General features: G+C 44.9%; 1 protein-coding gene across 2 annotated transcripts in view; it reads left to right on the top strand.

The window, feature by feature from the left end:
• The window catches only part of LOC120996024 (myelin protein zero-like protein 3), a 42,195-nt gene that overhangs the window by 18,270 nt on the left and 7,858 nt on the right, over window positions 1-16,067 (top strand). For both annotated transcript variants that reach the window (XR_005777709.1, XM_040425660.1), the window contains exons 3-5: window positions 7,216-7,426; window positions 10,034-10,196; window positions 12,141-12,249. Coding sequence is in view for 1 of the 2 variants with exons in the window: in XM_040425660.1 (XP_040281594.1) it covers window positions 7,216-7,426; window positions 10,034-10,196; window positions 12,141-12,249 (483 nt within the window). In the remaining variant the exon portion in view is untranslated. The remainder of the gene's footprint in view (window positions 1-7,215; window positions 7,427-10,033; window positions 10,197-12,140; window positions 12,250-16,067) is intronic.

A 16,067-nucleotide genomic window follows, 5' to 3' on the forward strand; every position in this document is an offset into this window, starting at 1 on the left:
GACCGTAGCCTGTTTCTCAAATTGCCCTGCTGCCGCCTACCCAGACCTCTGACTTGTCTCACGGATTTGCTTGTATGCTCCCTGCCCGGACTTTAACCTGTCTCCAAACCTATGAATATTGCCTGACCCCTCTGTGTCTCTGACCTCTGTGGATCAGCTGCCAACCACACCGGGACTATCTCAAGAGGTAGCAGCCTGGTAGCTTCTCCACATCAAAGTCCAGATTCCCGTACACGGGTTAAAGAGTGAATCCTGGGGGACTTCCTGGGATAACGCCCTTAGGCCTCTTTCACACAGGCGTTGCGGGAAAATGTGCGGGTGTTTCCGTGCGAGTGCAAAACATTGTAATGCGTTTTGCACTCGCATGAGAAAAATCGCGCATGTTTGGTACCCAAACCCGAACTTCTTCACAGAAGTTCGGGCTTGGGATCGGTGTTCTGTAGATTGTATTATTTTCCCTTATAACATGGTTATAAGGGAAAATAATAGCATTCTGAATACAGAATGCATAGTACAATAGGGCTGGAGGGGTTAAAAATAAAATAAAAAATTATTTAACTCACCTTAACCACCTCCGGACCGCCTAACGCAGGATCGCGTTCCGGAGGTGGCAGCCCTGCGCAGAGTCACGCATATATGCGTCATCTCGCGAGACGCGAGACTTCCTGTGAACGCGCGCACACAGGCACGCGCGCTCACAGGAACGGAAGGTAAGAGAGTTGATCTCCAGCCTGCCAGCGGCGATCGTTCGCTGGCAGGCTGGAGATGTGTTTTTTTTAACCCCTAACAGGTATATTAGACGCTGTTTTGATAACAGCGTCTAATATACCTGCTACCTGGTCCTCTGGTGGTCCCCTTTGTTTGGATCGACCACCAGAGGACACAGGTAGCTCAGTAAAGTCCCACCAAGCACCACTACACTACACTACACCCCCCCCCCCCCGTCACTTATTAACCCCTTATTAGCCCCTGATCACCCCATATAGACTCCCTGATCACCCCCCTGTCATTGATTACCCCCCCTGTCATTGATCAACCCCCTGTAAAGCTCCATTCAGATGTCCGCATGATTTTTACGGATCCACTGATAGATGGATCGGATCCGCAAAACGCATCCGGACGTCTGAATGAAGCCTTACACGGGCGTGATCAATGACTGTGGTGATCACCCCATATAGACTCCCTGATTACCCCCCTGTCATTGATTACCCCCCTGTAAAGCTCCATTCAGATGTCCGCATGATTTTTACGGATGCACTGATAGATGGATCGGATCCGCAAAACGCATCCGGACGTCTGAATGAAGCCTTACAGGGGCATGATCAATGACTGTGGTTATCACCCCATATAGACTCCCTGATCACCCCCCTGTCATTGATTACCCCCCTGTAAAGCTCCATTCAGATGTCCGCGTGATTTTTACGGATCCACTGATAGATGGATCGGATCTGCAAAACGCACCTGGACGTCTGAATAAAGCCTTACAGGGGCATGATCAATGACTATGGTTATCACCCCATATAGACTCCCTGATCACCCCCCTGTCATTGATCACCCCCCCTGTCATTGATCACCCCCCTTGTCATTGATCACCCCCCCTGTCATTGATCACCCCCCTGTAAGGCTCCATTCAGACATTTTTTTGGCCCAAGTTAGCGGAATTATTATTATTTTTTCTTACAAAGTCTCATATTCCACTAACTTGTGTCAAAAAATAAAATCTCACATGAACTCACCATACCCCTCACGGAATCCAAATGCGTAAAATTTTTTAGACATTTATATTCCAGACTTCTTCTCACGCTTTAGGGCCCCTAGAATGCCAGGGCAGTATAAATACCCCACATGTGACCCCATTTCGGAAAGAAGACACCCCCAGGTATTCCGTGAGGGGCATATTGAGTCCATGAAAGATTGAAATTTTTGTCCCAAGTTAGCGGAACGGGAGACTTTGTGAGAAAAAAATTAAAAATATCAATTTCCGCTAACTTGTGCCAAAAAAAAAAAAATTCTATGAACTCGCCATGCCCCTCATTGAATACCTTGGGGTGTCTTCTTTCCAAAATGGGGTCACATGTGGGGTATTTATACTGCCCTGGCATTCTAGGGGCCCCAAAGCGTGAGAAGAAGTCTGGTATCCAAATGTCTAAAAATGCCCTCCTAAAAGGAATTTGGGCACCTTTGCGCATCTAGGCTGCAAAAAAGTGTCACACATCTGGTATCGCCGTACTCAGGAGAAGTTGGGGAATGTGTTTTGGGGTGTCATTTTACATATACCCATGCTGGGTGAGATAAATATCTTGGTCAAATGCCAACTTTGTATAAAAAAATGGGAAAAGTTGTCTTTTGCCAAGATATTTCTCTCACCCAGCAAGGGTATATGTAAAATGACACCCCAAAACACATTCCCCAACTTCTCCTGAATACGGCGATACCACATGTGTGACACTTTTTTGCAGCCTAGGTGGGCAAAGGGGCCCATATTCCAAAGAGCACCTTTAGGATTTCACAGGTCATTTACCTACTTACCACACATTAGGGCCCCTGGAAAATGCCAGGGCAGTATAACTACCCCACAAGTGACCCCATTTTGGAAAGAAGACACCCCAAGGTATTCCGTGAGGGGCATGGCGAGTTCCTAGAATTTTTTATTTTTTGTCACAGGTTAGTGGAAAATGCAGATTTTTTTTTTTTTTTTTTCATACAAAGTCTCATATTCCACTAACTTGTGACAAAAAATAAAAACTTCCATGAACTTGCCATGCCCCTCACGGAATACCTTGGGGTGTCTTCTTTCCAAAATGGGGTCACTTGTGGGGTAGTTATACTGCCCTGGCATTCTAGGGGCCCAAATGTGTGGTAAGGAGTTTGAAATCAAATTCTGTAAAAAATGACCTGTGAAATCCGAAAGGTGCTCTTTGGAATATGGGCCCCTTTGCCCACCTAGGCTGCAAAAAAGTGTCACACATCTGGTATCTCCGTACTCAGGAGAAGTTGGGGAATGTGTTTTGGGGTGTCATTTTACATATACCCATGCTGGGTGAGAGAAATATCTTGGCAAAAGACAACTTTTCCCATTTTTTTTTATACAAAGTTGGCATTTGACCAAGATATTTATCTCACCCAGCATGGGTATATGTAAAAAGACACCCCAAAACACATTCCTCAACTTCTCCTGAATACAGAGATACCAGATGTGTGACACTTTTTTGCAGCCTAGGTGGGCAAAGGGGCCCATATTCCAAAGAGCACCTTTCGGATTTCACTCGTCATTTTTTACAGAATTTGATTTCAAACTCCTTACCACACATTTGGGCCCCTAGAATGCCAGGGCAGTATAACTACCCCACATGTGACCCCATTTTGGAAAGAAGAGACCCCAAGGTATTCGCTGATGGGCATAGTGAGTTCATAGAACTTTTTATTTTTTGTCACAAGTTAGTGGAATATGAGACTTTGTAAGAAAAATAAATAAATAAATCATCATTTTCCGCTAACTTGTGACAAAAAATAAAAAGTTCTATGAACTCACTATGCCCATCAGCGAATACCTTAGGGTGTGTACTTTCCGAAATGGGGTCATTTGTGGGGTGTTTGTACTGTCTGGGCGTTGTAGAACCTCAGGAAACATGACAGGTGCTCAGAAAGTCAGAGCTGCTTCAAAAAGCGGAAATTCACATTTTTGTACCATAGTTTGTAAACGCTATAACTTTTACCCAAACCATTTTTTTTTTTTTACCCAAACATTTTTTTTTTATCAAAGACATGTAGAACAATAAATTTAGAGCAAAATTTATATATGGATGTAGTTTTTTTTGCAAAATTTTACAACTGAAAGTGAAAAATGTAATTTTTTTGCAAAAAAATCGTTAAATTTCGATTAATAACAAAAAAAGTAAAAATGTCAGCAGCAATGAAATACCACCAAATGAAAGCTCTATTAGTGAGAAGAAAAGGAGGTAAAATTCATTTGGGTGGTAAGTTGCATGACCGAGCAATAAATGGTGAAAGTAGTGTAGGTCAGAAGTGTAAAAAGTGGCCTGGTCTTTCAGGGTGTTTAAGCACTGGGGGCTGAAGTGGTTAATCCACTTGACCGCGGAGTAAAGGACCTGTGGTGACGTCACTCCGGTCATCACATGAGCCATCACATGATTCATCACCATGGTAAAAGATCATGTGACGTACCATGTGATTACCGGAGTGACGTCATCAAAGGTCCTGTAACTGTACTTAATGCTCATTTTTTTAATTTATTTTTTAACCCCTCCAGTGCTGTTTTACTATGCATTCTGTATTCAGAATGCTATTATTTTCCCTTATAACCATGTTATAAGGGAAAATAATAATGATCGGGTCTCCATCCCGATCGTCTCCTAGCAACCGTGCGTGAAAATCGCACCGCATCCGCACTTGCTTGCGGATGCTTGCGATTTTCACGCAACCCCATTCACTTCTATGGGGCCTGCGTTGCGTGAAAAACACTGAATATAGAGCTTGCTGCGATTTTCACGCAACGCATAAGTGATGCGTGAAAATCACCGCTCATGTGAACAGCCCCATAGAAATGAATGGGTCGGTATTCAGTGCGGGTGCAATGCGTTCACCTCACGCATCGCATCCGCGCGAAATACTCGCCCGTGTGAAAGGGGCCTTACAGTTTTAGCCCAAAGCCAAACCGGTTGTTTGGTGCAGTGTGTCCACTCCCACCACCCGTAAGAATATATAGGGGTATTTTTTTTAAAATGCTTTACTAACTTTTATCCTTATTTTGGGAGGTATAAATATTTACTTTTTCTATTATTTCCACTAATGGAGCTGAGTGAGGGCTTTGTTTTTTGTGGGATGAATTGATATTTTCATAGGTACCATTTTGGGGTACAATCACTTTCATTCCATTTTTTAGGAGGTAGAATTACAGTAACCAAAAATAACGAATTCTGGCATTTTTTTAATTTTTTTTTATTTGTGTGAATTAAATGTGATACATTTCTAGTTCAGTTGATTTGTGTAGATGGTGACAATTCAACATGCCTCTAAGGCTTTCACATTGGACTGGAATGAAAATGATACAAGCAGGTCTGGTGTTAGGGGTGGCACATGGGCTTGACACCCAAGGTAGCCATCGATTTTATAGAATTCTTTTTCAGAATTGTATTAAAGGAATTGTCTCACAGATGGCATTTATCCTGTAGAGAAAGTATCTACCAGGCACTTACTAATGTATTGTTATTGTCCATATTGCCTCCTTTGCTGGCTTGATTAATTTTTCCATCACATTATACACTGCTCGTTTCCATGGTTACAACCACTCTGCAATACATTAGCAGTGGCCGTGCTTGCACAATATAGGAAAAAGCGCCAGTCTATCTGGCCGGGACAATAGTAAAAGTTTTTCCCTTTAAGGGTAAATGCACACGTTCAGGATTTATGTGCGAAGAATCCGCACTGAAATCCGCAGGTGTTCGCAGGGAAATCCGTGTGGTCAATCCGCATCAATTGGTGTGGATTTTACTCTTCCCATTGAAGTGAATGGAGAAAATCCGGTCAGGAAAAATAAAATAAATTAACATGCTGCGGATTTTAAAATCCGTTACCGTAGGTCAAAATCCGCATTATGTGCATGACCATTTCAAATTCTCATAGAATACAATGTACATGACCTAAGGTACGGATTTTCCGCACGCAAATCCGTGCGGTAAATCCACATGCAATCCTAAACATGTGTGTGCATTTACCCTAAGTGTATTTGGTCTTTTGTGTACTTAATCTTATTAAAGGTCGATTGAGACGAACCAATAATTGTCCAGATTATTGGGAACGACCTTTCCTGCGAATCCTCGTTCCTGACAATCTGCCCATCTAAATGTGCCACCGATCGCATGATGAACAAGTAAAACGCTTGTTCATCAGGCGATCCGGTCTTTCATGCAGGTACCACCGATCATAGTTTCTGGCAGATTGTATAGTCTAAACAGTGATCTGCTGCTCAGAAACCATGATTCTGTATGAGGATGAGCGACGGCAATAGCGTCCCCTCATCCTTATACTGTGAAGATCGCTGCATGTAAATGCGCAGTCTCCTTCACTCAACGAGCTGCCGACTGTCGGGAAGGAACCCGCCTTACTTAGGCTCCATTCACACGTCCGCAAAATGGGTCCGCATCCTTTCCGCAATTTTGCGGAATGGGTGCGAACCCATTCATTCTCTATGCGGACGGAATGGATGCGGACAGCACACAGTGTGCTGTCTGCAGCCGCAATTGCGGAGCGCGGCCCCGATTTTGGGTCCGCAGCTCCGCAAAAAGATAGAGCATGTCCTATTCTTGTCCGCAGCTTGCGGACAAGAATAGGCATTTCTATGGGGGTGACGGGCTGGTGTGTTTTGCGGACCCGCAATTTGCGGGTCCGCAACACACCACGGACGTGTGAATGTAGCCTTAAAGAGGACCTTTCACCGATTATTACACTATGAACTAAGTATACATACATGTGGAGCGGCGCCCGGGGATCTCACTGCACTTACTATTATCCCCGGGCGCCGCTCCGTTCTCCTGCTATGCCCTCCGGTATCTCCGTTCCCTAAGTTATGGTAGGCGGAGTCTGCCCTAGCGCTGGCCAATCGCATTGCAGAGCTCACAGCCTGGGAGAAAATAACCTCCCAGGCTGTGAGCTCTGCGCTGCGATTGGCCAGCGCTAGGGCAGACTCCGCCTACCATAACTTAGGGACTGGTATCTCCGCCTACTATAACTTAGTGAGCGGAGATACCGGAGGGCATAGCAGGAGAACGGAGCGGCGCCCGGGGATAACAGTAAGTGCAGTGAGATCCCCGGGCGCCGCTCTACATATCTGTATAGTTAGTTCATAGGGTAAGAATCGGTGAAAGGTCCTCTTTAAAGGGGTTCTGCACTTTAACTGATGATCTATCCTCTGGATAGATCATCAGCTTCTGATCGGCAGGGGTCCAACACCCGGGACCCCCGTCGATCAGCTGTTTGAGAAGGCAGCGGCGCTCCAGGAGTGCCGCGGCCTTCTCACTGTTTGCCGCTGGCCCAGTGACGTCACGACTAGTATCAACTAGCGTGGGCGCGGCTAAGCTCTGCTCACTTGAATAGATCATCAGTTAAAACAAAGTGCAGAACCCCTTTAATTCATGATGACAGATGGAAAACTCCCTCATCACCCAAGTTTCATACACAATCTGTTCTTTTTCCTAGATCATGCACTACCAATCAAAACCGTACCCCACATCAGTTGGACCCTTCAAGGATCGTCTAAAGTGGGAAGGGAACATTGAAGGGGGAGATGCTTCCATTTTGTTGGAGGATCTGAAACTCACAGATAACGGCACCTTCACATGTACAGTCAGAAATCCACCAGATGTCCACGGGAACTTACCACAGATGAAACTGACAGTAACCTTGGAAAGTAAGAGAGAAGACAGGGTCGTGGTAGAGGGACTATCCCAATTCACATCTATTAGTCCTGATGGTTTTTGCTATAGTGAATTTGACTCAAAGGATGGCTTCCTAAAGTTTTTGGACGGCTCTGGGAGTTAGCCGAGGAAGTGTCTTCGGCTGTTCCAGTACCTCCCATAGAAGTGAGTAGAGAGAGCCGCACACATGCCAGCATTCACCTCACCAGATGGGACGATGATTGGGGCACCCTTGTTCTGGTGATAAGTGTGGACCCTAGAGGTGCATCTATCAGACAACATATGACTGTGAGGGGAAACAGAATTAAATCAGATCATGAGGATAAATCTACCAATATCCCAACACTCGTACTAACTTTCAGTAATCAATTTTCCACAATAGAAAAAGCGGTATCCAGGTGCATTCCTATCTTGTATGAAGACCCACAATTATATAAAATATTAAGAGGAGGACACAGGGTGGTATCCAAGAGACCTGCGTCTTTGGCTGCTTTTCTGTCTCCTTCTTTTTTCAGTTCAAATTCAGTGAGAAAATCACGGACATGCTGGTTGCGATATACAGGCTTTACACGATGTGGCAGCTCTCCATGTAGAGCTTGCAATTATGTTACCCCAAAAAAACAATTCCAAGATTCAGACGGAACTAATAAATACCATATTAAAACTTACATTAATTGCAACACCTCAGGAATTATATACATTATTGAATGTGAGGAATGCCGGTTAATGTATGTTGGTTGTTCAACTAGAAAATTTAAAGTAAGGTTGCTTGAACATATCAACTATATATTAAACCCTGCATATGTCAACATCTCAAGTGCGGCAAAGCACTTTATCATGGCCCATAACAGAAGTTTATCTTCATTTACAGCTTATGCCATAGAACGAGTGTTTTTGCCCACAAGAGGTGGAGACTTCAACAAGCTTGTATACCAGAGAGAAGCTTTCTGGATTCTTAAACTGAATTCCAGAAGCCCTGCAGGATTAAATCAGAGAAAAGAACTCATGTACATCTACTAATAGCATTAAATCATACCATGTTGCAACTTTGAAGAAAAATAATATACAGCCTAATTGAACTGGGATGGATTGTAGCCAGCAGATATAGAGGAGTATTCAGATGGAGCGGTTTTTTTCTTCTTTGGGATATCTCAATGTATTTATATTGAGTTATTTATTTATTTATTCATGTCCCGTAACTGTCTTTCTCTTTATTTCTCCTCTCTACCTGCTGGACTTTATACTATGGAATGTCTGTTTATAATGGCTTATTTTGGATTTTAACTTTAAATGTGTTTCTGTGCACTTAAATTTCTGTGAGCACCTTTAATTACAACACCTGGGATGACCAGCACCGCCCTGCTAGTTTAATAGGGGAGGGATTTGTTATGTTCACGTCTCTATCTATCTATATATATATATATATATATATATATATATATATATATATATAATCGAATAGAAAGCAGGACTGCACTCCAATATGTGATGAAAAAATCAAAGCAGTTTATTCACCCATGTTAGGCAAAGTTTGCGACGTTTTCAGCTCGCAAGAGCTGAAACGTCGCAAACTTTGCCTAACATGGGTGAATAAACTGCTTTGATTTTTTCATCACATATTGGAGTGCAGTCCTGCTTTCTATTCGATTATACTATTGGGGATTGCCGTTGCCCCCCTTTTGGACATTGCACCCACTTGTCAGGTTGGTGCTCCCGTTGGACTTTCTTTATTTATTTATATATATATATATATATATATATATATATATATATATATGGGAAAGTAGCGGCGGCACTGGAAACAAGCAATGTGGGTGCTATGTCCAGGGATATTGCTGCTTACCCCAGATGTACAGGAACGAAAAAAAGGACAGCGCTCCAAGTAAAAATGATACTGGTCTTTAATCACCCATGCAGATGGCAACGTTTCAGCTCCAAACAAGAGCCTTTTTCAAGCCTTTTTTTTCCGTTCCTATATATATATATATATATATATATATATATATATATATATATATATATATATATATATATATACTGTGTTTGAAATTTATTGTGGAGGTCATGATTAAGAAACACTTTGGTTGTGGAATAAACACCGTCAAGCAAGATACAAGGTGCTGGATTTTCGTTTCCTTCAACATATGACTGTACTCTTAATGTCCAAGAGGGGAATACCCCATTAATGATGTACAGTGGTCCCCTTACTTTTGAAGGCCTTGGGGTTTATATTTTCAAGTTACAATTGCTGTGACCGTATATTCATAGTCCACAAACAGAAGAAAATCACAATACTCGCCAGTTTTAATGGCTTCCAAGCATTTAAAGAGCATCTGTCAGTAGGTTTGTCCCTATGACACTGGCTGACCTGTTACATGTGCGCTTGGCAGCTGAAGGCATCTGTGTTGGTCCCGTGTTCCTATGTGCCCGCATTGCTGAGAAAAATTAGGTTTTAATATATGCAAATGAGCCTCTAGGAGCAACGGGGACAATTTGGGTTAATGTTGGTTGTCCTGGAACCATGCAATGTACGTGGAGGGATCACTTGTGTTTGCTGTTCCATTATAATGACCTTTGAGATCATCAATTCTTCTCTTTAGGTGTCACCTTTAAGTTCACCACAGTCATATTGCTGTCCTCTTTGGTGTTCATCCCCTCTGCTTTGGTCTGCATAATACTGCTGATAAGGATGAAAAGAGCGATCAAGAGAGACCGGTTGAGGATCCAGAAAGTGAAGAAGTCTCCTATTGAAGAATCCCAAGAGTGAGTGGGTCTATATGCCTATATCTCTGTGATTTAGGATTGTGACTGGTAAATGGTAATATCCATTGTGGACCATGGTGGTGAAGGATTAATGGTAATATCTGTGGTGGCATTGGTTGGTATAGGGTTAGTAGTACCTAATGTTTCTGCTGGTTTAAGGCAGTGAAGCAGTTTGTTGACCGAATTGATCTTTGGATCATAGATCCGAAGTTGATTTTAAAAAAACTTTTTTTTTTTTTTTTTTTTATAAATGCTGTTTCCATACAGCATTAAAATCAAAGTTTTTGAACGAATTGAGTTTGGCTCATTTTTCTTAATAGTAGTTAGATCTTCTCTAGTCTAGGATGTTGAACAGGTTAATAATATGGTATTATTCATCATCATTATGTTTTTTTTCGGTTATATATTTCTAAATTATTGTTTTCCCTTTGCGCTCCCATATTGCCCCTTACATACGTATACAATATTTATGGCCTAGCCTGAAGATCAAGGCCATCAATATCAGATTTGTGAGGGTCCGACTCCTGCACCAATGAGCTGCCTGAAGGGGTGGCAGCCTTCCAATACACAGAGCTGTGCATGGTATGCGATGGAAATACATAGTTTGCTTGATCTGGGGGTGTTCGGGCCCATTCACACAACCGTATGGCCACCATGCCCGTGTTGCGGACCGCAAATAGCGTTCCACAAAATTGTGAACTCCCTATCATGGTGCGGACCCATTGACTTGAATGGGTCCACGATCCGCAAGATACAGCAAAAGATAGGACATATCCTATCTTTTGCTGTGCAGAGACCCAGACCCGAAAGCCCACAGAAGGGTTTCCGTGCGCTTCTAATCCGTGCCTCCGCACCGCAAAAGATAGGACATGTACTCTCTTTTGCTGTATCTTGCGGATCATGGACCCATTCATGTCTATATCCCAGCACGGAGATCTCACAGCCGGTGCCCATGTTTTGCGGACCCGCTGTTGGTGATCTACAACAAGGGCACGGCAGCCATACAGTCGTGTGAATGGGCCCTTTTGGTAACTACAAGCACTGGTCATGTATTATAGGCATAGGCTCATATTATACTCTTGGATATCCTCTTTAAATTCAATGAGAGCTACTTAAATCTGTACACTGCCGGCTCCCCCTAGTGGCAACCTCAGCTTCATTAATAATTACATATTATCCTTCTGTAACATTACCTGCTCCCACCACTCGGGACCTCCACTGCCTCCATATTCTGGTCCCCTCACTGTTTACATCTAGCGCTGCACAGGCATGGCCACATGCTCACTCCAACCAATAACTGGCTTCAGCAGTGACGTGGCATGGATTTCTGCAGCAAAAATTCATATAATTTGGTGCACATTTTGCTGCTGTGGTATTCTGGCAGATCCGCTATAGAAAGTCCCCAGCAGACCCGCCACATGTGGCCATACCTACAGGTACCGCTTTAACTCTACGGCCATGTGCCTCTGTGAGTACTTGGCGTCGCAGGGATTCTTTTTGCTATTAGAAAATCTCCTTTAGCCAATGTTTTTCAGGTGAACGAATCCGCCCTCAATGCACCTCCTGTTGTTTTTGAATAAAAAATCCTCAGGATAAATCATATGGATTGGTAATCGGCGTCATGGAAAGTAAAACCAACTGATTCCTCATGGAAATTCCTATTGAAATTCTAAAAAAAACAAAAAAATACATGAAAATCCACACCTAAAAACCCCCACTTTAAATGAAAAACAACATAAAAAACTGTGTGGAAAACGCATGGAATCTTGGATTTCATGTCTAAATACAACCATGTGAACATACCCTGAGTATTTTGCAAAGGCAAGGGTTGACCTGAGAAATAATCAGAGGGAATCCACGTCTGCTGCATGCTGCTTACTATAGACTCATATTCGTCTGCTTGTGTTCACATCCTGCTGTATTAATGCTATGTTTCTCCCCTAGTTGTGTATATAATGAAAATGAGAGAGCTCCGCTCCATCGTAGTTCATCTGTGGAGAAGCCCCCCGGCTGTCTGGTGAGGCTCTGTCTGAGTTGTATGCGTTGTATAGATGTAAGTTTGTTTTGTTTTGTGGTTTGTTTGTTTTTTTGTTTGTTTTGTTTTGTGGTTTTGTTTTTTTCTTATTATTTGTCTAGTTTAGAAATTTTAGAATAAAAAATATCTGCAAATGTCTAATATACTTTATTTATCTATTCCTTTCCAAGAAAAAATAGTGCTAAAAAAAGTGCGTTATCTGAAAAGTAGTATTAGCAGCAGGGCAGGAAGAGAATCTAAAGTGATGCATTTGAAACTAAATATAAGAAGCTTGGGTATGACAACCCTTGTTACCAATGTTACTTGGGTATGACAACCCTCTGCTTTATGCTTGGGGCAGAATTACTAATCCTGCCTAATATTTATCTTTTAAGGGGGTTGTCAGTTCAAGCATTGGTGGCATATTGTCTGATAGGTGCAGGTTCCACCTCTGGGACCTGCACCTATCTCTAGAATGGATCCTGCAAAGTGAAGGAGAGCTGAATGCGCATATGCGGCCGTAGTGCTTGGCTATTTTCATTAGCCACACAGAAGTGAATGGAGAGGCGGCTGCGCTTGTGCAGTGCGCTGCCCATTCATTTCCATGGAAGTTCTGAAAATTGCCAAGCTCTCGTAGAAACGAATAAAGGGCGGCCACTCAGGCGTGGTCAGCTCTCCTTCACTGCGTGCTCTGTTCTAGAGATAGGTGTGGGTCTCAGAGGTGGGACCCGCACCTGTCAGACATTGGTGGCATATCCTAGCTATATGCCACCAATGCTTGAGATGACACAACCCCTTTAAGGCCTCTTTACCCGGGCTGACTTAGTAGATCAGGGATCAGCAACCTCCGACACTCCAGCTGTTCTGAAACTACAACTCCCAGAATCCTCCTTTCACTTCCATAGGCGTTACAAGAAGAGTCGAGTACCTGTGTATGCTGGGAATTGTAGTTTCGCAGCAGCAGCTGGAGTGCCGCAGGTTGCTGATCCCTGCAGTAGACAGTCATGTACATGCAGAAGTCTTCTCTTCTGTATGGGGAGGAGTGATTATTGATTCTGCACAGGACAATCTCCTGCCCAGAAACAATGAATTAGTGTTTTTTTTTTTACGAATGAACGTTTGCTTGTTAATCAGCTGATTGGCGACAACTGTACACAGGTCAGTTATCAGGATGGGGCATTCCTAGGAACTTCTTCCTAATAATTGCCCTAATTTTCGACTAGCTAAATGTGTCTTTACACCTTCCCTAGTTCTTGGCCGACAGCCATCCCTTCCAACTCACCCATACACCTGAACCCTTGTCTCTGAGTACGTATGTGTGGAGAGAGGAGAAAAGTATTGGGCCTTGGAATTCAACATGCCGTGCACTCCTGCAAGACGAACCGTGTCCATAACGGAGGATCACGCTCACACACCGAGCGTGATTTCCGGACTGCACAAACTCGTCTGAAACGGCCCTTACAAAGAGTGTCTCTTAGGCTACTTTCACACCTGCGTTTAGGTGCGGATCCGTCTGGTATCTGCACAGACGAATCCGCACCTATATGCAAACGCTTAGATCCGTTCAGAACGGATCCGTTTGCATTACCATGAACAAAATTATATTTATTTTTCATGATAATGCAAACTGATCCGTTTTGACTTTACATTGAAAGTCAATGGGGGACGGATCCGTTTGAAAATTGAGCCATATTGTGTCAGCTTCAAACGGATCCGTCCCCATTGACTTACATTGTAAGTCTGGACGGATCTGTTTGCCTCCGCACGGCCAGGCGGACACCCGAACGCTGCAAGCTGCGTTCGGGTGTCCGCCTGCTGAGCGGAGGACAAACTGTGCCAAACTGATGCATTCTGAGCGGATCCGCATCCACTCAGAATGCATTAGGGCTGGATGGATTCGTTCGGGGCCGCTTGTGAGAGCCTTCAAACGGAACTCACAAGCGGAGCCCAGAACGCTAGTGTGAAAGTAGCCTTAGGCCTCATGCACACGACTGTATGTATTTTGCGGTCCGCAAAAAATATGGATGACGCCCGTGTGCATTCCATATTTTGCGGAACAGAACAGCTGGCCCCTAATAGAACAGTCCTATTTTTTTTGCGGAACGGAAATACGGACATACGGAAACGGAATGCACACAGAGTAACTTCCGTTTTTTTGTGGACCTATTGAAATGAATGGTTCCGTATACGGTCCGCAAAAAAAACTGTACGGACACGGAAAGAAAATAAGTATAGTGCATGAGGCCTACTCTGGAGGATCTGTCCTGCCTTAGGGCTCATGCACAAAAATTATATTTCTTTCTCGTGCATGGCATTGGGGGACACAGCACCATGGGTATATGTCCAACTACCACTAGGAGGCACTAGACACAAAAAGTGTTGGCTCCTCCCCGTTGGGCTATACCCTCTCCACAGGCACAAGGCTATTCAGTTTTTGTCTAGTGTCCGTAGGAGGCAGACCTGTCCTGCTTTTTTGCAGGTCCTGCTGTTTATTTTTTATTTTATTTTTTATCCTTTTTTTTTCTCTCTTCTGCAGGTCTCGGTGATCTCCACCGTTATACCTGCTGCAGGCTGGGGCTCCATCGTGTTCCACTTTAGTTGCCCCCCCCTGCGGGCGCGTACCTCTGTACCATCGCCGGTCACCCAGTCCCCACAGACTGCATCCGCAGTGGCTTGCCGGCATTCCCACGGTTCCCGTGTTGAGTCTGCTGAAGGGGTGACCCTGCGGCGCCCGAAGACATCAGATGGTGAGTATAGTGAGTATACTCCCCTGTCCCTGCCCCAGGGTTAGGTTCCCTCCTGTGGCCAGGGGGGTGGGATCCACCTTAGCTGGGGGTCCTGGGAAGCTTCCATCTTCCTCCACCTTTCTCTTCCCCCTTGGTTGGTTTTTTCTCTCCTCCCTGGCCACACAGTCCAGGCGTCGCTTCTCCTGGGCCTTCCCCGCTACTTTAGTCCCCGGCTTTTGCAGGGACTAGGCCTCATCTTCCATGGCCCGTTCCCGGCTCCCAGGTGCTCTGTTTGCCCTGTTCCGCCCACCCCCAGGCGTCGCTCCCCCCCCCCACCCTCCTCACCTAGTTTTGTGGGTCCGGAGGCCCCTCGGTCGGCCGCGATTCGTCCCGCCCCCCTCGCTCCATTCCCGGCTGCCTCATAAATCGAGGCCCCGGCTTTTGGGCCTGCTAGGCCGCGATCTTCCCGGCCCCTCCTCTTTGCTTCCCGGGCTTTTCTGACCCCGCCCGGCCCTCGGGAGGGGCTATCTCCTCCACCCTTTACTGGTCTAACGTGGGTTATCTATCCAGTGGATAGATCCTCAGTTTAAAAGAACTGCAGACCCCCTTTAGGTCATTGTCCTATGTAAAAGCAGCTAATGCTGTACATAGGGATCACTCAAGTCGTTCCCCCCCACCCCTCCTCAATTGCTTCATTTCTCCTGCAGCCTCTATAGCTGCTGCAGCACCTCTTTGGGGAACATGGCATCCGGGTCCAGATATGACAGCCTCTGCTGGCTGCTCTATGAGGGTCTCCTCTCCCAGCCTCTCCTCGGATCGCCACGTCTTTTCACGTGCGTCCGCTGTCTACGAAGGCTGCCATGCGGTCGGCCTGTCCCTTCTTGTGTGCAGTACCTCTTTCCAGACCCCATTGTGTCCCCTGACCAAATCCTTTTGTGTAGGTCCCTTCTGAATGGTCTCCCTCTTTGTCAAAGCCATGGGAACCTTGTCCGACTCTCCCAATCCCTGGCGGAGTCGCTGGACCGCTACCTATCCAATTGCGGCCACCTATGCCCTCCCAGGGTCCTCCCTGCAGATGAGGCATGCTCAGATACCGGGTCCGGCAAGGGGTAGCTCACAGTACAACCTCGG

The sequence above is a fragment of the Bufo bufo genome, chromosome 1 (assembly GCF_905171765.1).
Source record: "Bufo bufo chromosome 1, aBufBuf1.1, whole genome shotgun sequence".
NCBI lineage: Eukaryota > Metazoa > Chordata > Amphibia > Anura > Bufonidae > Bufo > Bufo bufo.